At 43.8% G+C, this 26954-nt stretch overlaps 1 protein-coding gene across 1 annotated transcript in view; it reads right to left on the reverse strand.

The window, feature by feature from the left end:
• Positions 1 to 14569, reverse strand: part of LOC310777756 (membrane-associated phosphatidylinositol transfer protein 2-like) — a gene marked incomplete at both ends in the record, with an annotated part of 76950 nt that extends 62381 nt beyond the window's left edge. The window contains one exon of the mRNA XM_083638118.1: positions 14492 to 14569. Coding sequence (XP_083494244.1) covers positions 14492 to 14569 — 78 coding nt within the window. The remainder of the gene's footprint in view (positions 1 to 14491) is intronic.
• Between the last annotated feature and the right edge of the window lie 12385 nt (positions 14570 to 26954).

Here is a 26954-nt window from a genome sequence, read left to right on the forward strand (position 1 = left end):
CGGCCTGTCAGTCTCTTTTTATACAGCCGGTCCCGAATGACATCTCTTCATGAAATCAATGATGTCTACAATAAAAATGCTTTAATACCGCATAGCATTTTGTCCGTTTCTCTGTATGCATGCTAAGCTTCACCCCTGTATCTCAATTGATCTGACGAATGCGTCAGTGCGATGACAGGTCCACAGTCATTGTGGTCTATCAAACAGATGAACGATGCACTGATTCATTCTTCTCCTATGTGAAGCACTCGGGGACGAGGAGAAGCACTATGTCATGATCATTATGAGCTCTACGGGAACGCCCAAAGACTTTAGCGAGGTGGTATCAGTAATGAAGGTCGGAGGAGGCAAACAGCTGGAAAATCGCTGTAATCTAGCGGGTAATGTAATTTAGGAGAGGAGGCAGAGGGCATTAAATTACCTCCCCTCCCCTCTGCATCCCCTCTGCATCCTCTCTGCATCAAAGATCTCTGGGAACGACACGCATCTTGAGGACGCCAAAGAGCGAGTATCTGCTGGAGCGCTACTCAAACAGAACGGAGACAAAGGTTAGGGTAAATTATCAGGGAAAGCCAATCAGAGGCAGAGTAGGGCGGGACATGCCTTCACCATCCTGGGGGACTGGGGGGGGGGGGGGGGGGGAGGGTAAAAATGCCTTTGCCATCCTGCGTACGCCTCCCGCGTACGGAGCAGAACTCTCTGGATTACTCTGACACACATGTCATGTCATGACATAGAGGTGGAAGCCTTTCTACACTGAGGATGCTGTGTCTGCTATTGTCTGTATGCTGGTGTCTGGCTGTCATCAATACTCAGAAAGACAGACACACACACACACACACACACACACACACACACACACACACACACAAGGAGGTGCTAGCAGCATGGGGTCAGTACTGCATTAGAGTGATGAGAGCTGAAGTCATTCCCGCTCTGACACGTGAAGAGAGATGACAGACGACAAAGTGGGATGAGTGGAAAGAGACTAAAAGGGTGCTTTCTCACTGGCGCCCAGGTAGCGTTCCCGAGCACACTTGTCCCAAAATTTACCCCAGTTTTGGAACATTTGACGAGTGTGAACTAGGGATGCAACGGTATGAGTTTTTGACGGTATGATAACCTTGGACAAAAATACCACGGTATCGCGGTATTGCGGACCTTTATGTGCGGACGGAATATTCTCATACAGCGGACGTCGTCTTTTTAGATGGGGGAAAGTTCAGGGGGGGTCCTTGCGTTCTCCTGCTTCAGCCATTATCACACACGGTTGTAAATACAGTCAGCGACAGCTCCTTTCTACTGTGCTCTAGTCTAGGTAGGCATGCAGCCAGGGGGAGGGGCCGCGTAAGCTGCACTCTGCAAGCGACCTGGGCACTTTGTTTTGGGGAAACAGCTGATACCGTGGGGAAGGTAGGACGGCAAATCTTAGTGGTTTTGATACCGTGACGCTTTCAAACCGTTTTCAAACCTTCAAACGGTATACCGCTGCATCCCTAGTGTGAACGTTGTGTTGCGTTCCGTTCCGCGGCCACGGGCGCGCAACAGGGAACCGTGACAGGATCCACTTGCAAAGGTGGCCTGGGGAGCACTTTGGCGTGCCCGGGCACGGAACACTTTGGGAGTGTGAAAGCCAACCGTTCCGAACCTCATAGACAACAGACGGGCGAGGATACACTGCAGGCATAGTTGATGTGTCATCAAACTGTTCAACAAGCGCGGAAGAAATGTTGTAATGTGAAAGCTGACCAGCGGGGGAGAGGGGAGAGGGGGCAATCGTTCTCGGGTGCGGAACGGAACGGAACGGAACGAAAGCAATCGTTCCCAGTGAGAAAGACACGTTCAGCTCCCAGATGCTTCCAATACCCACAAACCAGTAGCAAGCTGCAGGAGGCTGGATCAATATTAGGAGGGCAAAAAGATGGATGGAAGGAAAGAAAGGCAGGATGAAAGAAGAAGAGAGAGTGAAAGAAAGAAAGAAAGAAAGAAAGAAAGAAAGAAAGAAAGAAAGAAAGAAAGAAAGAAAGAAAGAAAGAAAGAAAGAAAGAAAGAACATAATAGTCTGGGGGAGTTGGAGGACGACATCGGAGGAATTCTAATAAATGGATGACACAAGTTTCAGGGAAATGCAAGTCTCAAGTGACCTTTGTGACAGTATACGACAGCTACATGTATCGCTCGCATGAAGATGCTTTAGGGGGACGGAGTAAAAGTATCCATTTTATAAAATAAAAAATAAAAAAAAATGATTTATTTAAATACTTAAAGGCCCATTCCGTCAATAGAGGGAATGCACGTGACGTCACGGACGCGACAGTCAGTGCGGGTACGCCCACTCAGCTGCAGTGAGTGTCAAAACGTCTAAACAAGCCAGGTGGCGCCGCCGGGTCACGGTGTTTAGCATTCAGCTTCCGCGAGAAAACAACGAAAATGGTAAAGTGCTGTTGTGCCATTGACTGTAAAAATAGATTCAACAAGGCGTCGGAGGTATCTTTTTACAGGCTGCCGAAAGCTAATGAAACGGTCCCGGTCTTCTCTGCAGCTATCCAGGGTTTCAATGAGGGCTCATTCATTCTCTGGCTGTGTTCTAACTGCATAGATATAACGTTACATGAGTGATAGTGTTCACTCTGAACAAAGCTAGGGACAGCGTATGCTATATTTTTCTTAATAAAAGTTGTAATAAAATAAATATGTACCTCTCCACATACAACCAGAATATCCATTGCTGTCCTCGTTACTTTAATGTCGCCAACAAATCCAGCCTTGAAGTACGACCACGCTACGTCCAGGCTCTTGTATGCTTTCATGCTTTGGTTTGTGTATTTCCCCGGCGTCGATATTAAGTACATATAAATGTCAGGAAACCCTATTCCTGGCCACATGTCTACGTCCATGGACCACTGGTTCTTTGGCAAGCTGTAAGGGTCACATTCGAGTCCAACTGCCTTTATTTTAAGCAGATAATCGTTTATATTAGCCGTGGTTTCGCTACTACCCCTGGCAGAAGCCACGTTTGTTTTGGAAATTTGACACTCAGTGCTGCTCAGTCCGGCTGAGGGGGCGTGTTCGGGAGGGGGCGTGGCGTCGGTGCATTCCCTCTATTGTCACTGTTACTGACGCCGGTGGCCGTTAGAGTAACTGCAGGCAGCGTGTGAACGAGCTGACGCGCGGGCACCATACTCGCACGCGCACAAGCAGTTGCCTGGCAACAGCAGAGCTGTTGGTTGCTTTGTAACGTTAACTCATAAAAATCACATGAAAACGGCAACCTGGACAATTTATCGGTCAGATCAGCCTCGAGATGCCCAGGAAGGATTCTGGATGAATTATCGGACGTTATTGTGGCATGTTTGGCCGTGTTTTGGCTTACATTGGCTGCGGGGGAATGGATAGGATATTCACGTTACCGTGAGCCAGGAACTACCCTGCTTCCCCTGTAGGTACGGTACCGTGTAATGCCTGGAGTTGACCAAACTGAACAATCAAACAATGTTTCATAAGCATAACAGTAACGTTAGGCATATTTACGACTGTTACATTCATTATCCACACAAGACTGTAACGTTATTAGTGGGGCTCGGTGGTGATTTCTATAAATATAGCTAAATCTATTAGTTAGCCGCATATAGCATCAAGCTAACGTTATGGTTATAATAGGCAGACTCCCCACCGCAGCTAACTGCAGTCAAACAATAATGTTCCATGACCATAAGCATAACGGTAGTAACGTTAGGGTTGCATTACTTCACACAAGACGGTAATGTTAGCAGAGTTTCTGACCAGGTATTATTACATTGTTACATTACAACACCACTGCTTTCTGCTGATGCACAACTATTTCAGATAAGTGCATCTCGGAGCGTGAAGGTAATAATTCCCGAAGTCCTTGAACGTGCAATAAAGCGGCGGCGAGGGACACGGCATGCAAACAAAAATGAGCAGCCGACTGAATAGAAAGAGAAGGTCTGAAGGAGATCCATGTGAGGATTCAGCCGACTGAATAGAAAGAGAAGGTCTGAAGGAGATCCATGTGAGGATTCAGCCGACTGAATAGAAAGAGAAGGTCTGAAGGAGATCCATGTGAGGATAGAGAGCCACAGTAATGAGTCCGGAAATCATCGATGCTAACAGCCCTGGTTCTTCACAGTTTTCGCCTATGAGAGTTTTGAATGGGTTTTTGGCGCGATGCTTCTAATAATCTCTCTGGGCAACGCTGGCTTAATCAAACGCGAACCAGTGTTTAGTAATATCATCTTCACACACGAGGACCACTTTTACGAGTTTTGAAGCTTTTACTTGCCGTTAAAAGGACGGCTAGCTAGCAAACGGCTAAATGAGACTACACTTTTGAGTCGATGGGGATATATACGTCAATAACGTCACCACTTCAAAGGGCGAACACGGAAATTCTCTTTCCCTCACCTGGTTCAGCCCCGTTCATCCCGGGGTAATCAGTGCACACATCAACAACAGTCCAGGTTGAGTGCTGACGTGACGTGGAAGCCTATGCGACAGTGTGTAGTTCTGGATTAGCTTAGCTCGAGCATTTTACTTCTAGGGCTCGCATTTACGCTTCAAAACTCATGAAAGTGGTCCTCATGTGTGAAGATTATCCGACGGAACTCTGGTTCGCGTTTGATTAATCTTGCGTTGCCCAGAGACCTTATTTGAAGCATCGCGGCAAAAACCCATTCAAAAATCCCATAGACAGAAACAGTGTAGAACCAGGAAGTTCGGGACTTCCGCATTCTGCCTACAAAAATACGTCATCCCTGCGGCTCTCTATTCAGCTGACTGAATAGAAAGAGAAGGTCTGAAGGAGATCCATGTGAGGATTCAGCTGACTGAATAGAAAGAGAAGGTCTGAAGGAGATCCATGTGAGGATTCAGGGGCCTCTGAGTGCACAGAGGAACTGGTTTGATTCGACAAAAAGCCGCGTTCGGCGAAAAAAAAATAAAAAAAAATGAATGAGTGGACGACGTGTTGCAGAAAAGTTTCGAAGAGTCTCTCAAAAGTCACGAGAAAGAGAAGAGGAGGGGTGGAAGGAAAGAAAGGCAGGATGAAAGAAGAAGAGAGAGTGAAAGAAAGAAAGAAAGAAAGAAAGAAAGAAAGAAAGAAAGAAAGAAAGAAAGAAAGAAAGAAAGAAAGAAAGAACATAATAGTCTGGGGGAGTTGGAGGACGACATCGGAGGAATTCTAATAGCCGGGCTTTGCTGAGGGTCTCGTTTCTACTGGGCTGAGCTGTCCCTGAATAATTTATATGACACCGCAAGGTTAGCAAAAACCAGGGGTACACACACACACACACACACACACACACACACACACACACACACACACACACACACACACACACACACACACACACACACACACACACACACACACACACACACACACACACACACACACACACACACACACACAAAGCTCCCTGGCCTACACACTCCTCACCGGGGCCTCGTGCATCAACTTACATCGGTGGATTTCATACCCATTTTTAACCTTTACTTTTGTTGTTAGATAAAAGCAGCTCACAGAGCCTCATACCGAAATGACAGAATAAGTCGATATCCAATGACTCCCAAAATGACAAATATGAGCGAAACCGGGTGTATGAGTGTATTACATTAGAAAATAGCAGCTAGAGTAGATATCCACACACTAGAATAGTGCGTGGTGATACGCCTCGCGTGGGACGCGGTTAATTTTGAAACACGTCGGTTAATTTGATAATACCACGTTATGTTTAAATGTCAGTTATGTGTCGGCAACTAAAACAACTTTAGTTATTTTTAGGCAGCTAAAACGGCTTGGTTAAGGTTAGGCAACTAAAACAACTTTAGTTATTTTTCGGCAGCTAAAACGGCTTGGTTAAGGTTAGGCAACTAAAGCCTGGGACACACTGGGGCAACGGCAAAGAAGTACTAGCAGCAAGAAGGCTGTTGCATCGACTGTGTCGGGGCCAAAAAGTTCCGCTTGAACACACAGCAAAACAGCCGACAGTGAACTAGCACGTACATTCTGCACCTGCATGAGACCTATTCACCTTATTTCTAGCTGCCATGATGCCTATGGGTGCTTCTTCCGGTGTAATAGACGGTTTTAAGTTGACAAAATAAAACGTCTATGAGGGTTTTACAGCAGAGCCATTCTGCTCTACAGCCGTAAGGGTTAATATGTCACTTTTATCAGTTTAGAAAAAAAAATGAGACAGTCAAAGTAACCATTTAGATTACCCTTGTGTGCTCAGTTGATCAAATAACGATAAATAACGGCTATTTAGAAATGTGGTTTTCGTTTTCAGCTTTATTTTATGCATTAAATGTCGTTCGGGTGCTGGGATAACGTAAGGCATTATGGGTAGTCGGCTACTGTGGCTAGCGGGTAGCGTTTTACTTTACAGTAAAACACCACCGAATGACCAAATTGATTTAACTTTTAACCATTTCGAGTAACAATGTTTCCATACGGACCCCCAGCGTTGATTCGTTGTTTATAACGTGACTATATTTATAACTTTTATAACGTACTCCGGTTTCCGGTTTATAATTCGGGTCTGCAGCCAAAGAGTATACAGTAACAAAGGAAATGGCAAGCTGCAACAATCAAGTCACGTTAACCAGACCTTGTACCCATAATTATTTTTTACAGTGGGGCATTCAGAAATAAGGTGGATAGGGCTGCGGATATACAAACCACTGATGATACATATATGAAACAAAGCAGCGTTTGCCTACCATTTTCACACTACTGTCGCTCACCACTTAAATGGTTTAGTAACGGTAATATAGCTGCTGTACTAATCGAGAATATGTCTGATCAAAAGTTGCAAATGGCACTGCAATGGCACTTCGCCATTGCAGTGCCAATAATAACCAATAACCACCCTCCACCTGCAGTGTCGGGTGGTTATTTCCGTCCACGACGTGCATTAAAATCATACAATGCACACCTAGTCGCTGATTATCCCTTACTTACTCAAGTAAAAAGAAAACAATACAGGCACTGAAATGTAATAAAGTGTAAAAGTAAAAAGTATTTCTACCGGCTGTTTCTGTGCAAAGCTAACTGAACCTGCACATCATATTAAGATAACTAGAAATTTTGCGCGCTACGTGCGCTCAGTTCTAGGGTGGGGACTCTGGTCTGGAGAAGATGAGACAAGCACACACGGACACACAGCTCTCCAGTTATAGCAGTAGGATTGGCTACATGTGGTGTATGCTGATGGTATTTAATCTCCGGTCCTGGATTTGTTTGAAACAGTCACTGAAGAACTAAATCAAGGAAATGAAAATAAATAAACGGACAGTCTTTCAAGTCAGTCTTGGTGGAGCACAAAGTCCTCCATCACTTGTGTCAGTGGTAAGGAGTGGACTTGGTTGAGGTGATGGCTGCCCAGCGCTTGGCAGATCAGGATCCGACACACATGGGCCAGACTGCGAGGACATCTCTTGGCCTCCAGAAAGACCCTGAGTGCCTCGGGATACGCCCTCTCCTGCCAGCTCCGCCTGCTCTGTGGTCACCAGGGCCGGGTCGGCGCCGTGGTCCAGGAGCAGCTGGACGACGGTCGCACCCGAGCCACAGCACCTCTTTCAGCAGGAGAGAAGCCACATCACGGGTCATGGTAGCAGATTCATGCCAGACCCTGGAAAGTGTTTTGCCAAATTTTGGAGGGGTTTTGCTTGTCGTGCATTAAAACTAAAGTAACTAGCCTGTTTCGAAAATGTAAGGAGTATAAAAAAGTACAGATAGTTGTGTTAAAATGTAGGGAGTAAAAGCAAAAAGTTGTCAGAAAAATAAATACTCGGGGAAGTACAGATACCTGAAGATCCTATTTAAGTACAGTAATTAAGTATTTGTACTAAGTTACTTCCCACACGTCAGGATGCAAACCCAGCCTCTCGCGATGAGGAGGTTGAAAGACAAGGAAGTTACCGGTCTGCTAATCCCACCCCTTCACCCTTACTTGTCAGCGAGCTATTTCAATATCCGACTGTCGTTACGTTACACCGCTACTTCTTGGTTATACGTTATTATGGATCCCACATGTTCTAGGTAAGACCCGCCCTACTCTACCTCTGATTGGGTTGGGTTTAGGCACAAGGAGGTTGAGTTTAGGCACGAGGAGTGGTGATTGGTCGGGTTTAGGCATGAGGAGTAACAACTGGTTGGGGTTAGGGTAACAATATCAGGGTAAGCCAATCAGAGGCAGAGGTGTTCAGAGAAAGAATAGGGCAGGTCTCGCCCAGAGCAATTTACAGAGAGATCAGTTGTAGGTTGAGTCTTGTTGGTTTGTTTGTAATTATCGTGTAGAAGCTGGTATATTTATACATTTAGGCTATACATTACAAACAATGAAGAGGTAACTGCTCATTCATAACAAACACACATTTAAAAACCCTGCTGCATACACATGCAGCAAACCCAAACTGTATCCAGGATGAGGAGCTCAGTTTTGCCAGTGTAACGTTGCCATGGCAATGCCCACTGCACAATCACGTCTCCTCTCCCTCCCTCCCTTTCAATGTCTCTCTCCCTTTCAACTCTCTCTCTCTCTCTCTCTCTCTCTCTCTCTCTCTCTCTCTCTCTCTCTCAATGTCTCTCTCTCCCTCGCTTTCAATGAGTATGTTTACATGCACACTAATATTCCACATTTGATATGGGTCATGGAAACAGCATATTACGGTTGGATTTTCCAAAATAGGCCTTTTTCAAAATTGAGCCTTTTCCGATTAAAACACATGAGATATGCTGATATTATTCAGGTTTTAGGAGGATTCTTTCCTATGTATACAGCACATTCTGAATATGCGACTATGCAAAAGCCCACATTTCTGCTCGGAAGGAGAAACACACCTACTTTTAACCATTATGAAAAAGCTGGCTATCAACAGGTTTTTGGACATGCACAAACATCGCAACATCGACCTTTTCAGCGGCAAGCTCCTCAAACATACCAGACGACGCTGGTGAGGAGAAACAGAAAAAGACAACTAGGTAGCCAGATGGCTCGTTTAGCTAAATGGCTTGTTTGTAAATGGTGTGTACCGGTGTGTTCATGCACCGTAAACAGCCATCGGGGGACAGATTGAGATTAGTATGAGTTAGTGTCCTCTAGAGAGAGAGTGGCATCAGCGGAGGACCAAAATGCGAGACTCATTAGCCAATGAACAGCCAGGAATGGGTCTCGCGCTACTTTTGCATGCTAAAATCAAGCTGATAATGTACAATTTGATTCAAGGGGGGAAAAACCATTTCAGAGTACAACACAAACTGTCTATTTTGCTGCAACTCAACAGTGCTGCTTAATCCAGGACCTTACTTCCTGGAACTCTTGAGAGTAAAACACTGGTCCATTGGTCCATTGGAGTGAATGGAGATGTCGGGACTCTTCTATTTACATGGCTCTGGTATTGAGTGAATGGATGAATGAACGTAGCAGTAGGACGTACAGTACGTCATGGGGATGTTTTACATTACAGTAATCAGAATATGCACGGCTGTATGTAAACGGCAATATTGTTCATTTTCATTAGCTGTGTAGTTGGAATATTGTCTTTTTCGGAATAAGGGCAAAACCCAGAATATTGTAAGGGCAAACACCGGAATATTGTGTGCATGTACTGTAAACTAGCCAATATCTATCTCTCTCTCTCTCTCTCTCTCTCTCTCTCTCTCTCTCTCTCTGTCTCTCCCTCCCTCTTTTTATCTCTCCCTCTCTGTCCCTTCCTTTCAATGTATCTCTCTCTCTCTCTCTCTCTCTCCCTCCTTTTATCTCTCCCTCTCTGTCCCTTCCTTTCAATGTATCTCTCTCTCTCTCTCTCTCTCTCTCTCTCCCTCCTTTTATCTCTCCCTCTCTGTCCCTTCCTTTCAATGTATCTCTCTCTCTCTCTCTCACTCTCTCTCTCTCTCTCTCTCTCCCTCCCTCTTTTTATCTCTCCCTCTCTGTCCCTCCCTTTCAATGTATCTCTCTCTCTCTCTCTCTCTCCCTCCCTCTTTTTATCTCTCCCTCTCTGTCCCTTCCTTTCAATGTATCTCTCTCTCTCTCTCTCTCTCTCTCTCCCTCCCTCTTTTTATCTCTCCCTCTCTGTCCCTTCCTTTCAATGTATCTCTCTCTCTCTCTCTCCCTCCCTCTTTTTATCTCTCCCTCTCTGTCCCTTCCTTTCAATGTATCTCTCTCTCTCTCTCTCTCTCTCTCTCTCCCTCGCTCTTTTTATCTCTCCCTCTCTGTCCCTCCCTTTCAATGTATCTCTCCCTCTTTCTCTCACTCATCACAAACAACTGATGGCAGCTACTGCCATGCTGCAGCTGATGTCACCGGTTGCTATGGCAGCCAGCACTCAACTGTGACGCAGAACGGGAGGAGGGGTCCGGCAGTGCGTGTGTGTGTATGCGTGTGTGTGTGTGTGTGTGTGTGTGTGTGTGTGTGTGTGTGTGTGTGTGTGTGTGTGTGCTCGTGTGTGTGTGTGCTCGTGTGTGTGTGTGTGTGTGTGTGTGTGTGTGTGTGTGTGTGTGTGTGTGCATAGTATACTGTAGAAAGATTCTCAGTGCTTAATTTACAGCAGGATCTTTCTCTTCAAACCACATTGTTATGCATCTTCCCCACACCACAGACATGAGTTCCAAAATTGCCATAAAAGCCAAAACACACTGTCTGGTGTGGTGTGTCATAATTAATAAGTGTGTAATAATAATGTGTTGCTGTAATTCCACTACAAGAGCGACTTGATGTTCTCTGAAATTAGGTGGAGAAAAATGTGTGCATAATATATCGACATCGGCAATATCTGCATATTGGATATCAGCACACACAAAAATCCAATATCATCCTTGATAGTGGCGTCTCCCTCCTCCCTTTGACCAGACACTGGGTAAGGTAATCATCTCCTCCCTCCTCCCTATGACCAGACACTGGGTAAGGTAATCATCTCCTCCCTCCTCCCTACTATGACCAGACACTGGGTAAGGTAATCATCTCCTCCCTCCTCCCTACTATGACCAGACACTGGGTAAGGTAATCATCTCCTCCCTCCTCCCTATGACCAGACACTGGGTAAGGTAATCATCTCCTCCCTCCTCCCTATGACCAGACACTGGGTAAGATAATCATCTCCTCCCTCCTCCCTATGACCAGACACTGGGTAAGGTAATCATCTCCTCCCTCCTCCCTACTATGACCAGACACTGGGTAAGATAATCATCTCCTCCCTCCTCCCTACTATGACCAGACACTGGGTAAGGTAATCATCTCCTCCCTCCTCCCTATGACCAGACACTGGGTAAGATAATCATCTCCTCCCTCCTCCCTATGACCAGACACTGGGTAAGATAATCATCTCCTCCCTCCTCCCTACTATGACCAGACACTGGGTAAGATAATCATCTCCTCCCTCCTCCCTATGACCAGACACTGGGTAAGGTAATCATCTCCTCCCTCCTCCCTATGACCAGACACTGGGTAAGGTAATCATCTCCTCCCTCCTCCCTACTATGACCAGACACTGGGTAAGGTAATCATCTCCTCCCTCCTCCCTATGACCAGACACTGGGTAAGGTAATCATCTCCTCCCTCCTCCCTATGACCAGACACTGGGTAAGATAATCATCTCCTCCCTCCTCCCTATGACCAGACACTGGGTAAGATAATCATCTCCTCCCTCCTCCCTACTATGACCAGACACTGGGTAAGGTAATCATCTCCTCCCTCCTCCCTATGACCAGACACTGGGTAAGGTAATCATCTCCTCCCTCCTCCCTATGACCAGACACTGGGTAAGGTAATCATCTCCTCCCTCCTCCCTATGACCAGACACTGGGTAAGATAATCATCTCCTCCCTCCTCCTTACTATGACCAGACACTGGGTAAGATAATCATCTCCTCCCTCCTCCTTACTATGACCAGACACTGGGTAAGATAATCATCTCCTCCCTCCTCCTTACTATGACCAGACACTGGGTAAGATAATCATCTCCTCCCTCCTCCTTACTATGACCAGACACTGGGTAAGATAATCATCTCCTCCCTCCTCCTTACTATGACCAGACACTGGGTAAGATAATCATCTCCTCCCTCCTCCCTATGACCAGACACTGGGTAAGATAATCATCTCCTCCCTCCTCCTCCCTATGACCAGACACTGGGTAAGGTAATCATCTCCTCCCTCCTCCCTATGACCAGACACTGGGTAAGGTAATCATCTCCTCCCTCCTCCCTTTGACCAGACACTGGGTAAGATAATCATCTCCTCCCTCCTCCCTTTGACCAGACACTGGGTAAGGTAATCATCTCCTCCCTCCTCCCTTTGACCAGACACTGGGTAAGGTAATCATCTCCTCCCTCCTCCTTACTATGACCAGACACTGGGTAAGGTAATCATCTCCAAGAGGGATCCTACCAGTGCCGTTATTTCATGATAATGCACTGGCGCTTCACTGTGTGTAGATCACTCCGCTTCACAGCTGCACTAATCAACAAAATGCTTCACAGCTGTAGAGTAGACCGTAGTAAAGTAGACAGCCTGCAGTTAATTAGGCTGATTAGGCTACATTTTTGGCAAAGCAGAAAGCTGAGGGGACTATTTTTGTTGGCGGAGGAATAAGTAGAGAAATCATATATTTTCTCAGCTTTTTGTCATTTTTTAATCAGCTTTGTTTAATAGAACTGTTGTATAAAAGCAATATCATATATCAATATCAATATCATATTGATATATCATATATCAATATCATATATCATATCATATCATATGATATCATATAAGATATCATATATCTTCGGCACTCGGCCTGCGGCCTCGTGCCTATGACCGAATCACAGCAGTGACGATATTAGCCAACAACAGCACGACCTCGAGTGCTTAATTGTAATGTCATTCATCCCTTTTTCTGTTTGCCAAGACCTCGGAACCACAATGGAAATACGTTTAATGACTTTATTGTGATATCCTTGATGAGTTATTTTGTACTGTATGCCTGTTGGTGTATTTTTTTAATTTGTCAAATAAATGCATTCATTCATTCATTCATATCAAACCACCAATACTTTAATCAAACAATCACAAATCAAACTGATGAACTCGCTTCAGTAACAAGGATTAGCTCTATGGCTCCAAAGGCAAACACTGCTCAGCCTGATGCTGATTTCATCTATTCATTTATGGAGAGCTCACAACAGACGAGGCTAATGTAACGACCGACTGGACTATGACATCTACTAACAAATCCACTAAAATTAACTAATTCATCGTTTGTGCATCCTGCCTGTGTGTGTGTGTGTGTGTGTGTGTGTGTGTGTGTGTGCGTGTGTGTGTGTGTGTGTTAATAAAACACAAATGAAAGACAATCCACAGGCATATGGAGCAGCAGCTGGTGTGGTGGACCTCACGTTACCTTTCTGACCCCCTGACCATGTTCTTCTCGCACACCTGAACTCACCTCACATGTTAACACGTGACCTGGGGTCATTAGCCCACCTGATCCGTAGCTTCTCCTCTTTCAATTTAGGATTATGTCTACAGTCATATATAGGTTGAGCCGATGTCTCGTCATAAACGCTGGGCAGGCACTGGGGTAGCTGGCTGGGGGCGTGGTCAGGGTGGGGTGAATCCCCCCTTCTCTCCGGTTCTCTCCATTCAGCATAGTTAGCATTTAGCTGCTAGCCCAGCCCAGGCAGACACGATCGGGGAATTAACCCCCGCAGTAAATGCCCATCTGAACAACAGACGTCTATGTACCTGCTCTAGAATCCACAATCCTGTAGTGTAGAGCCGCAGCACCATTCTGATAAGAGTACATACCTCCACCAACCTTTCTACAATGTGTTGTGGTGTTACGTGAATCCATTTGGAACGTGCAGTAGGCACAACTATTTGTATGGTTGTGCTCGCAGCCAATCGGATGCGATGTGTGACTGAACTCGGGTGTCCGTGATGTCTGGGGCGAATGCTTTTACCTCGGCGCTACCCAGATGCCCCACTCTACTGTTATCTGTATCACTTTAAGGGTACTGGTATTGGTACTGGTATCTATTCTAAAGCAGGGGTTTTCAAAGTGCGAGGCGGGCCTCCCCAGGGGGGCTCCAAGCCGTTTCAGGGGAGGCTCAGTGAATGGAAGTAAAAAAAATATTACATTAATTATCAAAAGGAGATCACAGAATAGCCGAAATGTGGAATTTCACTGTTTTACCCCACTTTCCCAGACTCAGAAACTAATAAATGCCTTCAGACAGACATAGCCTATCTATTATTAATATTTGGTGTAGTCTGAAGAATGTCAAACAGCAATATCAGGCTATCTTGCCTCAATTTCTGAGTGTCTATGTGGGATCAAATATAACACAATCATAAGCATCCAGGAATTGAGTGAGGGGGGCTCCTTTTTCCAAGCTTTGTCTGGAGGGAGGCCCACAGTCTCAGACTTTGAAAAGCCCTGTTGTAAAGGATAGCAGGCCCTCGTGAAGCTGTCTGAAGCAAGCCACTCACCTGGATCATATAGAGCTGAGCCAGACGGTACTCGTCCACACTCATGGGCATGGGGATGCGGTACTCCTTGATCAACATGGTTGTGCTTGTCTGTGTTTGTGTGTGTGTGTGTGTGTGTGTGTGTGTGTGTGTGTGTGTGTGTGTGTGTGTGTGTGTGTGTGTGTGTGTGGTCAAACAGCGCGGATGGGAGTCATCGCCATTCACACCTGAGAGAGAAGAAAGGAAACAAACGTGAGTGAAAGAACCCTGCCAATCATCTCATATTCTGATATTTGTGGCTATGAAAAGCAATCTTCATCTATACAGTGGTATGACCTATTTAGGAGGGGCAAGATGTCTATCTGCGTATATCGTATTGAACACCAGACAAAATCTTCAAAACAAATCAAGATCTGGAAGAGTATGGATTTTTTTTGTTTATTGTGTGTTAAAAATGTGTAGGAACCCTGTATACCTGTTACCAGACTAGAGGAAGAATTAGCATGTTAGTCTTGAGGATTAAATGCCCCACACGCACAGAAGCCAACGCCTCCAGATCTATTACAAGGTAATCCAATGACGTGGCAACATCACCGTAATGCCCTGGCAACCTAAATCTCAACCTAAATCAGGTCCTTTGATTCACTGGTTGGATTATGGTCAGTTTACCCCTCAAATCATCTGTGTGTCTTCTGGTACGTGTCCTCCTGTGACTTCTACTGTAAGAGAAAACTTGGTCTCATGGTGACTAATTGAGCCATGATGAGATTTTTTCTCTCAGGCCCTGAGAATCTGAGAATATTTCGAGACTATTTTGTCGAGAATTCATAACAGTGAAGATATAACAGTGAAACTATGGCCAAAATAGTCATTCTTCTGCAATTTAACAATTCATCAGTTTGTTTTGAGACCCTCCGGACCACCCTCAAGGACCCTGGTGGTCCCCGGACCCCACGATGAGAACCAGTGGTCTAAGGTGCACCCAACTTTCCACACCCATTTATTCAAACAACTACCAGATACTGTCCGTTTGCCCCAGCACACTAGCCTGGTCAAAACGACCAGAAAAATAACTACCAGATACTGTCCGTTTGCCCCAGCACACTAGCCTGGTCAAAACGACCAGAAAAATAACTAGCAGATACTGTCCGTTTGCCCCAGCACACTAGCCAGTTTCAAGTTGAGTTGGACCCCCATTAGCTACAGCATTGCAGCAGTTCCTGGGGTCCACTCCACTCACATTATGTTTCACTCTAAGTATCAGCAGGGATGCAAACTCATGCAGAGTGAAAAAGGTGACAGAGACACAAAGCCACTCAGAAATCATTAACTTAAGTGCCCTAGTTTGGGATGAAAAATGTGACTGTCACCTAAAATGGACTAGTTTGCATCCCTGATCAGTCTGGACCTCCAGCCGCTCACAGTGATTTCAGTGGGAGGGACAACTTGCCTTGACAGACAACTCCTTCAGCCAATTAGCATCGCCAAAGCAATCCAAATCCACTCAGGAAAAGGGAGAAACCATATCTTCCGACGAGAAACCCCCGCTGGTGCACACTGTACTCTTGTTCTTGTTTGATTGTTATTACTGAGTCTATTTCTGTAATAACTGCACACATGGCTGTGTTTACGCTCGGTGCATTACTGTTATGCCAGCGACGTCCCTAATTGGCCAGTTACGTTGTCAACTGCACCACAGAGTCCCTGATTGGCCCGATTACCTTCTAATTTCTGGAAAGCGCTGGGGGGGGGGGGGGGGGGCGGGTGGAAGTCCAGACTGATACGTAGAGCAAAACAGAATGTGAGGTCACGTGATCAGGATGGTTTCACCAGGCTAGCAGCACACACGTCTCAGCCGTAATGTGTCGTGGTCGGAATGGTTCACTCATTCACTCACTCACTAGTCCCCGAGTAGTGTTTATCATAAAAGTGAACTATTTGGGGAACGATCAAACAAGTTTCAGACACTACCTCACTCTTCTTCTCCTTTGGTAAACATGACAGCATTGCATTGTGGTATATGGGAGAAAATGAAGGGTACATTCGCTGTTCACTAGAAATTGCAGTGCATTGTGGGTATTTTATAGGGGACTATAGTGAATCAAATTGACAGTTGAGAATTCGGACACTAGTAGTAAAAAAAAGAATGGCGAACACACTATATAGTCCGCTATTTCTGTAATAGAGAACGGTTTGGAACAGGGCTAGAGGCTGCACTCTGTCCACCTGCTCCTAGCCACACAGTAACCAATCAGCAGGCAGGGATGAGTTCAGGAGTCACATGACAATGAATGCCTATACTCACTGTTATAATGTTAGTCAGATTAGCAAAGTCCAGATATTACTGATGCTGTGCTGTGCGCGTGTGTGTGTGTGTGTGTGTGTGTGTGTGTGTGTGTGTGTGTGTGTGTGTGTGTGTGTGTGCGTGCGTGTGTGCGCGTGTGCGTGCGCATGTGCGCGTGTGTGTGTGTGTGTGTGCGTGTGCGTGTGCGTGTGTGTGTGTGTGCGCCCGCTCGCGCGGGTGCGGTCGTATCCCACAGTCTGTCCATCTGTGCCGTGGTTAGGCTATGCTGATGTAGGAGATGAGTAGTAGAGGTCAGGAGTTACACTATGATGACAGAGGCTATCTGTAATCCATTGGGGTGGAGCAAAAAAACAAAACACTTCCTACTAACAGCGTGAGGCATTCATTCATTAACTTAGACGTCCATTAGTTTAAAGTCACTCCTGTTATTTTCTGGATAAAGCAAACTGAAATGATTACATCAGTCGTCATATACCAAATCACAGTGAGGTTTACCACATAAAAGACTCTCTCTCATGCTCCGTTCTAGTTTTTAATGCAACACATTTGATGTAATTGATTGTAATAATGCATCAACTGTGGATGAACATTCACATCCAAGCCACTGTATATATCCACTTGACACAGATATAATGTTATTTTCTGAGGCGGTGGGTTGGCGATGTGATACAATTACAGCAGAGGAATAGAGTGGCCATTCTCACCAAATCCTATGAAGAATGAGCCCTTGACCTACAGAAGGACTGCTATATATAGAGACACAATAATCCCCATAAAGCAAAGTGCAAGACAGAGACAGAATAGCACTGCCAGACAGACAGAAGACAGAGACAGATCAGCACTGTGAGACAGACAGAAGACAGAGACAGATCAGCACTGCCAGACAGACAGAAGACAGAGACAGATCCGCACTGCGAGACAGACAGAAGACAGAGACAGATCAGCACTGCGAGACAGACAGAAGACAGAGACAGATCAGCACTGTGAGACAGACAGAAGACAGAGACAGATCAGCACTGTGAGACAGACAGAAGACAGAGACAGATCCACACTGCGAGACAGATAGAAGACAGAGACAGATCAGCACTGTGAGACAGACAGAAGACAGAGACAGATCAGCACAGTGAGACAGACAGAAGACAGAGACAGATCAGCACTGCCAGACAGACAGAAGGGCAGATCCATGCCTTTGGTTTTCCTTTGCCTCCATCCGCCCAGCAAGCTGTGAGTCAGCACAGTCAAATAGAGTATGCTACGTTCGCTAGCAAGGCTGAGCTTCACACAAACATCACTTCACACCATTAACAGAGAACTGCTGGTGTCATCTGTCTGGGTGGATGACTCGGTTGAAAAAAAGCAGTGCTATGCTAACAGCTACAATATATAGACAGCTGAACAGTTTATCTTAAGGGGGATGCAGTAGTGTAGACATACATGCATATTTAGGACATTCATTACTGTTGTTGTTACGTAACTGGTAGTCTCTTAAAACAGACTGTCTCTTCTACATCCGGCGAATGCAGCTATATACAGTCTGTACGTTACACCCCCAGAACATGCACAAGGAAGTTGGGAAAAAAACCTTCAGACTGGAAGGAAGTTCGACAAAATCCGACCAATCACGACATGTGTGTCCACGAAAAAAAATTCTGATTGGAATAATGAGCGGAAGACCCGCCTTAAAAAAATTCTGATTGGACTAATGAGCGGAAGACCCGCCTTTCTGCTTCCCATTCCGGTTGGTGCATGATTCTCCCTCACGAAGTACAGACGGTATGGCGGAAGCATTTGAAAATTGCGGAAGCCAACTCGTCTGTTCTAAGAGACTACGTAACTGGGGTTAGGGTTCTGTCTAACAAACAATCAATTAATCAATTGGGAAGGAGAGAGAGAGGGAGAGAGTTAGAGTTAAATGAGAACATCATTGATTATCGTTGGTGAGTGCACTGCTATAGAGGCAATGTGTACGTGTTGTATTGCATGATGTATTGCATGTTGTATTGCATGTTGTATTGCATGTTATATTGCATGTTGTATTGCACGTTATATTGCATGTTATATTGCATGTTGTATTGCATGTTGTATTGCACGTTATATTGCATGTTATATTGCATGTTGTATTGCATGTTGTATTGCATGTTATATTGGATGTTGTATTGCACGTTATATTGCATGTTGTATTGCATGTTATATTGCATGTTGTATTGCATGTTGTATTGCATGTTGTATTGCATGATGTATTGCATGATGTATTGCATGTTGTATTGCATGTTGTATTGCATGATGTATTGCATGTTGTATTGCATGATGTATTGCATGTTGTATTGCATGTTGTATTGCATGTTGTATTGCATGTTATATTGCATGTTGTATTGCATGTTGTATTGCATGTTGTATTGCATGTTGTATTGCATGTTGTATTGCATGTTATATTGCATGTTGTATTGCATGTTGTATTGCATGATGTATTGCATGTTGTATTGCTTGATGTATTGCATGTTGTATTGCATGTTATATTGCATGTTGTATTGCATGTTGTATTGCATGTTGTATTGCATGTTGTATTGCATGTTGTATTGCTTGATGTATTGCATGTTGTATTGCATGTTGTATTGCATGATGTATTGCATGTTATATTGCATGTTGTATTGCATGATGTATTGCATGTTGTATTGCATGTTGTATTGCATGATGTATTGCATGTTGTATTGCATGTTGTATTGCATGATGTATTGCATGTTGTATTGCATGTTGTATTGCTTGATGTATTGCATGTTGTATTGCATGATGTATTGCATGTTGTATTGCTTGATGTATTGCATGTTATATTGCATGTTGTATTGCATGTTGTATTGCATGTTGTATTGCATGTTATATTGCATGTTGTATTGCATGATGTATTGCATGTTGTATTGCTTGATGTATTGCATGTTATATTGCATGTTGTATTGCATGTTGTATTGCATGATGTATTGCATGTTGTATTGCATGTTGTATTGCATGTTGTATTGCATGTTGTATTGCATGTTGTATTGCATGTTATATTGCATGTTGTATTGCATGATGTATTGCATGTTGTATTGCTTGATGTATTGCATGTTATATTGCATGTTGTATTGCATGTTGTATTGCATGATGTATTGCATGTTGTATTGCATGTTGTATTGCATGTTATATTGCATGTTGTATTGCACGTTATATTGCATGTTATATTGCATGTTGTATTGCATGTTGTATTGCACGTTATATTGCATGTTATATTGCATGTTGTATTGCATGTTGTATTGCATGTTATATTGCATGTTGTATTGCACGTTATATTGCATGTTGTATTGCATGTTATATTGCATGTTGTATTGCATGTTGTATTGCATGTTGTATTGCATGATGTATTGCATGATGTATTGCATGTTGTATTGCATGTTGTATTGCATGATGTATTGCATGTTGTATTGCATGATGTATTGCATGTTGTATTGCATGTTGTATTGCATGTTGTATTGCATGTTATATTGCATGTTGTATTGCATGTTGTATTGCATGTTGTATTGCATGTTGTATTGCATGTTGTATTGCATGTTATATTGCATGTTGTATTGCATGTTGTATTGCATGATGTATTGCATGTTGTATTGCTTGATGTATTGCATGTTGTATTGCATGTTATATTGCATGTTGTATTGCATGTTGTATTGCATGTTGTATTGCATGTTGTATTGCATGTTGTATTGCTTGATGTATTGCATGTTGTATTGCATGTTGTATTGCATGATGTATTGCATGTTATATTGCATGTTGTATTGCATGATGTATTGCATGTTGTATTGCATGTTGTATTGCATGATGTATTGCATGTTGTATTGTATGTTGTATTGCATGATGTATTGCATGTTGTATTGCATGTTGTATTGCTTGATGTATTGCATGTTGTATTGCATGATGTATTGCATGTTGTATTGCTTGATGTATTGCATGTTATATTGCATGTTGTATTGCATGTTGTATTGCATGTTGTATTGCATGTTATATTGCATGTTGTATTGCATGATGTATTGCATGTTGTATTGCATGTTATATTGCATGTTGTATTGCATGTTATATTGCATGTTGTATTGCATGATGTATTGCATGTTGTATTGCATGTTGTATTGCATGATGTATTGCATGTTGTATTGCATGTTGTATTGCATGATGTATTGCATGTTGTATTGCATGTTGTATTGCTTGATGTATTGCATGTTGTATTGCATGATGTATTGCATGTTGTATTGCTTGATGTATTGCATGTTATATTGCATGTTGTATTGCATGTTGTATTGCATGTTGTATTGCATGTTGTATTGCATGTTGTATTGCATGTTGTATTGCATGATGTATTGCATGTTGTATTGCATGTTGTATTGCATGTTGTATTGCATGATGTATTGCATGATGTATTGCATGTTGTATTGCATGTTGTATTGCATGTTGTATTGCATGTTGTATTGCATGTTGTATTGCATGATGTATTGCATGTTGTATTGCATGTTGTATTGCATGATGTATTGCATGTTGTATTGCATGTTGTATTGCATGATGTATTGCATGTTGTATTGCATGTTGTATTGCATGTTGTATTGCATGTTGTATTGCATGTTGTATTGCATGATGTATTGCATGATGTATTGCATGTTGTATTGCATGTTGTATTGCATGTTGTATTGCATGTTGTATTGCATGTTGTATTGCATGTTGTATTGCATGATGTATTGCATGATGTATTGCATGTTGTATTGCATGTTGTATTGCATGTTGTATTGCATGTTGTATTGCATGTTGTATTGCATGATGTATTGCATGTTGTATTGCATGTTGTATTGCATGTTGTATTGCATGTTGTATTGCATGTTGTATTGCATGTTGTATTGCATGTTGTATTGCATGATGTATTGCATGTTGTATTGCATGTTGTATTGCATGTTGTATTGCATGTTGTATTGCATGTTGTATTGCATGATGTATTGCATGATGTATTGCATGTTGTATTGCATGTTGTATTGCATGTTGTATTGCATGTTGTATTGCATGATGTATTGCATGTTGTATTGCATGTTGTATTGCATGTTGTATTGCATGTTGTATTGCATGTTGTATTGCATGATGTATTGCATGTTGTATTGCATGTTGTATTGCATGTTGTATTGCATGTTGTATTGCATGTTGTATTGCATGTTGTATTGCATGTTGTATTGCATGTTGTATTGCATGGCATGCCCAGCGGCAGCGGCAGCGGCAGCCGAGCTCCACAGGTTAGAGTTCAGTCCCTGCTAATGGTCTGGTCTGTAGGCTGGCAAACAAGCACACTCAAAATGCTGCCTGCAGCTCTGACTTGGCAGACAGTCACACACACACACACACACACACCCACGCGCACGCACCCACGCGCACGCGCACGCACACGCGCACACACACACACACACACACACACACACACACACACACACACACACACACACACACACACACACACACACACACACAGTCACACACTTCAATTACATCATTCAGATAAATCAAGGCGGAGACTACTTTGTCGACTTGTGAGGTAATGCTTTTCAACTCAGCGTCCTCTCTCTCCCTCTCTTTCTCCCTCTCTCTCTCTCCCACCCCCCCCCCCCCCCCTCTCTCTCTCTCGCCCTCTAATTACTTTGGGAATGTCCACTTCTGAATTCAAACCTCATCTCAACCCAAAAGAAAAGATCCCCGGGCTTTTCGCCAAGCTCCCACAGACAGCTCACAGACAGCTCATAGCTCACAGACAGCTCACAGACAGCTCACAGACAGCTCACAGACAGAGCGACCCCATCACAACACATTACCAACTTTTCTTTCTGCCCGTCTCTACTCGTACTTCCTGTGCACTTCTATCCTACTCGTCATCTAACGGATCCATCTTGCAGTTCAGAAATCAGAACAGAAATCCCTGCTCAAATTCGTGGCCACTACATAACATAACCAGCACAAAGGGATGGCATTTCCACCATACACAAGAGTCCAACAGACGTTCTGCCGGCAGCGAGTGAGAAATCTCCCAAAACCGATCTTTGTCCAATTCTATAACACAGCCCAGAGGAAAGCAGTGCTGGTCCATTCAACCCAGTATCGCTTGCCAGCATCTTATTCTTGGGGGGCCGCCTCACTGCTCAGCCAGCCCTCCCAAGAACCCCCGAACCGCCCCCACCCCACCCGTGACTCCACCCCCTCGCTCCACCCATACACACTGACATGAGCACTCGCGCCCATTGTGCAACATGCCAGCCACCATGGAGAGTGACTGTCGCAGCCTGAATGTCAAAAGCTGAGATCACTTATCTCTGGGACTAGCGATTTGCATACCCTCCTCACAGGCTCTTCCACACAGGTCTACAGCCTTGGAAATGATATCTTATGTAACGATGTTTAGCTGGATTATTATTGATCAAAATATAACCACAGCGATGACAGCACTACTTGAACGCTAACTTCAACTAAACATCAATAACTCTGGATCAGGGATGGATGGGCAACTTTGATGATAGAGAGGGCCACACACAAAAATTCCTGGCTACCAGAAGGCCAGATTGTGAACGTGCACTTCCACCAGTAGCCTACTGTAACACCATCACTCCCAATTATAGCTACTAATTTGATGAAAAGGACTGGTAATCAAAGTTTATTATACCAACATTTATATTTTTCATATTCAAATTGAGTAATTCTTCCATTCAGATGACACCAGAAACTTTGCTCTAGCTTTAAAACAGCCCGCTGCTACAGCAATTTGATGGGGTACATCACCCAAATATGTCATATTAATCAGATTAGTAATGTTGCATGTGCAATGTGCATCCTGGATATACTAACGTTAAACAGTATGTGGATGGACAATGCTAACGCCATTAGTGCCATGTTCTGGGTTGTAGGCTACAGTAAAATAAAAACACAGATTTTGGTGGTCTAACCCAGTGGTTCTCAAATGGGGGTCCGTGGCACTTTGCCAGGGGGTCCGCGAAAAGTTTTCAGGTTTTTTGTTTTGTTTTTTTGTTTTTTTTAATTAAAAAAAAAAATGCTACATGTTACTTATTCCTTCTCAAACTACTTCCTACATGGTGCTAGTCTATCAAAATATCTTGGCTGTCATTGATTGTGTTGCATAGTGGTTTTCTGTACTGTTGACAAATTGTGATATTGTAAGTCGCTTTGGACAAAACAAAAGCATCTGCTAAATGACGTAATGTAAATGTAATGTAATAAAAATATATATATATCTTTTTTTTTTGCAAAATCTTCATAGTTCAACGAAAATAGTTTATGCTTTAAATCTAAAATGGTTCATGGATTACATTCTGATAACAAACCTATGAAATTAAAAGTCAAGCACGTTACCATGGAAACAATTAAGCCCAAAATCACAAATCAGAATGAGGGGGGCCCTGGTATATTTTCTATCTTGTAAGGGGTCCTTGGCTGAAAAACATTTGAGAACCTCTGGTCTAACCTAACCTAACCAAAAATGTCCGCCTTGTAAAAAAAAGATGAAAAAATTTTTTTTGACCCAGGGGCCACACTGAGTGAGGTCGGGGCCGCCAGTTGCCCACCCACCCCTGCTCTGGATGCTCATGTTGATACTCATCAGGATTGTTTGTGTCTGCATATTGTCTTATCCACCTTATTTCTAGTGGCCATGATGCCTCTGGGTTTTTCTTCCGGTGTGATCCTCCCAGCCTTGTTGCAGACAGCTTGACACCCGTCTGGGCGAACGGAGCAAATCACTAATCAGGTCCAGCTGGGCAAACATCTCATCGATAAATATCCCTTTAAGAGCGCAGTGCATTCATGGGTAATCGCCTACTGTGGCTAATATTAGCTGCTAGTTAGTTATGTTACATGGCAGTAAAACGCCACTGAATGACCAAATTGATATAACTTTTAACCATTTCGGGCAAAACCGTTTCCATACGTTTCCATTCCTTTCCCCTAACCACATCAGCGTTGGTTAGTTGTTTATAACGTGGTTGGCTATATTTCTAACGTTCTATCTATCTATCTCTGCACACTGAAAATACTGGGAGGCGGGCCATATCGTCTTTCGATGATTTGATTCGACAGTTCTGGGCACTGGCATTGGCGTTGGCCAATCCTGGCGTGTTCCACCCCCAAATCGATTGTGCTCTGGCGCAAAGCGAGTGGCTTCTAGGACGAACAGGCTCTCGCCACTAACGTTATTTTAGAGCAGCGCAGTAAATACAATGTTCCTGGAACGCGAGTTTAACGAAACAGTTACATGTCCTCTGCATTCTACATCAAATAAAGACATTACTTAAGCAATATCACACGAGAGGTCGTGCAGTTGTTGGCTAATATCGGCACTGCTGTGATTCGGTCGTAGGCACGAGGCCGCAGGCCGAGTGCCGAAGATAATCATGTATACATGTATAATGTATACATGTATAATGTTTGTTTTATTTGGTATGTTACATACTTATTGGCCAAGTTATGTTCCATTCAGCCAGGGTACAAGGGAGTGTAGGCGGCCATCTTTTCAAATCAAGTAGAATACCGTTTTAGGAAATGCCAAGCTGCAACAATAAGTCACGTTAAACCGGAACTTGTACCCACAATTATTTGTACAGCGGGGCATTCAAAAATAAGGTGGATAGGCTTTTCCATTGGCACTCGCCGGCGCCGCACCAACTCGCATTTCCTTAACCAGTTTAAATGCGCTGAGCCGCGTTCGAGATGGACCTTCTCCCGAGTCGCGGCAAAGTGCGCCAGACCCGCCTCCAAGCAGGCTGCAGTGACGTCTCGGCAACCGCGGCCGACCCCTGACCATGTGTTGGGCAGTAATATATTACTCAGTAATATTATTATTACTGTAATATATTACTTTTCCAAGTAACAAGTAGTGTAATTACAGTTTCCAATACAGTAAATAATATTACATTATTATATTAAGTTACTTTATATTATTATTATGAAGTAACTTCATGTTACTCCATTACTTTCTCCAGCGCTGGCACAGCGCTAAAACAATGTATGGCGAATGGAGATAGCTCTGGCTATGCGAGACTTCTGCATCGACAGAACGCGATTAGCTTTTTGTCCTAAGTAGGCAAATAAATAAAAGTATGCAGTTTGGCTGATTGTTGGCTAATTATTGTTCCAATAGAGTGGATTCAGTTCTAAAAGGAGCTGGCTAAACAGGTTGTACTTTTTTGGAAGGGGGGGGCTAGCAAAATATAGTAATAACAAGTACATCATAACTTATTACTTTTGATACCAAGTAATAAGTAAGTAACCCCCCTTCTGCCTTCTCCCCCTCAAACAAAGAAGCTTGTGTTGCAGACTCAGCTCATGTCTCTGCTGGAGAGACCAGAGGGAAGCCTCTCTGTGTTCAGCTCTCAGTAGGATACTTTTATAGCTTTACTTTACTTCCTCTCCCATGTTTGTTTGTCATTTCAGATATCCGCTTTATTTGATAGTTTCCTGATCGCTTTCAGCCGTATATCAGAGCCGTGCTGTTAATGAAAAAAGCATTTCCTGCTGCTGCTGCTTCATTTGAAAAGCTTTCCACTGACAACCTAAACGGAGGCCTTTTTATTGTGAAGAACTTATAGGAAATGAAATGTTTATCCGCCGCTTTACAGCCGTGACTTTTTGACCACTAGTCACAGCCATCATGGTGACGTTACACAGCCCCCTGCTTTTCAACAATCAGTTCACTTATCTTATCACACAAGTATGTCTCAAAGCGCTGTACATAGCATCATCACAGTCATATACCACATCTACACACAACGTACTTTACATACCATACCATACATACTACACATTTGACTAGATTATATACATTACGATACTACACAAATACAGCAGATCTTAGGAAACCGGAGCACCCGGAGGAAACCCACACAAACACAGGGAGAACATGCAAACTCCACAGGCCAGGCCAGGCCAGGCCAGGCCTGCACATGTGTATGGAAAAGGGGAACTAATGTACTTCTTGCACAAACCCTTCTTACACTGCGTACATGCGAGGTTCTTGCATGTTCTTGCTCCATGTGTGACAGTGACAATGTGTGTGCATGTCTGCAACATCCACCCAGGCCACACCAACTTCCCCAGAACATCTCTGCATTACTGCCAGTCCCACGAGGCAAT

Source organism: Poromitra crassiceps (genome assembly GCF_964638095.1).
Source record: "Poromitra crassiceps genome assembly, chromosome: 6".
Classification (NCBI taxonomy): domain Eukaryota; kingdom Metazoa; phylum Chordata; class Actinopteri; order Beryciformes; family Melamphaidae; genus Poromitra; species Poromitra crassiceps.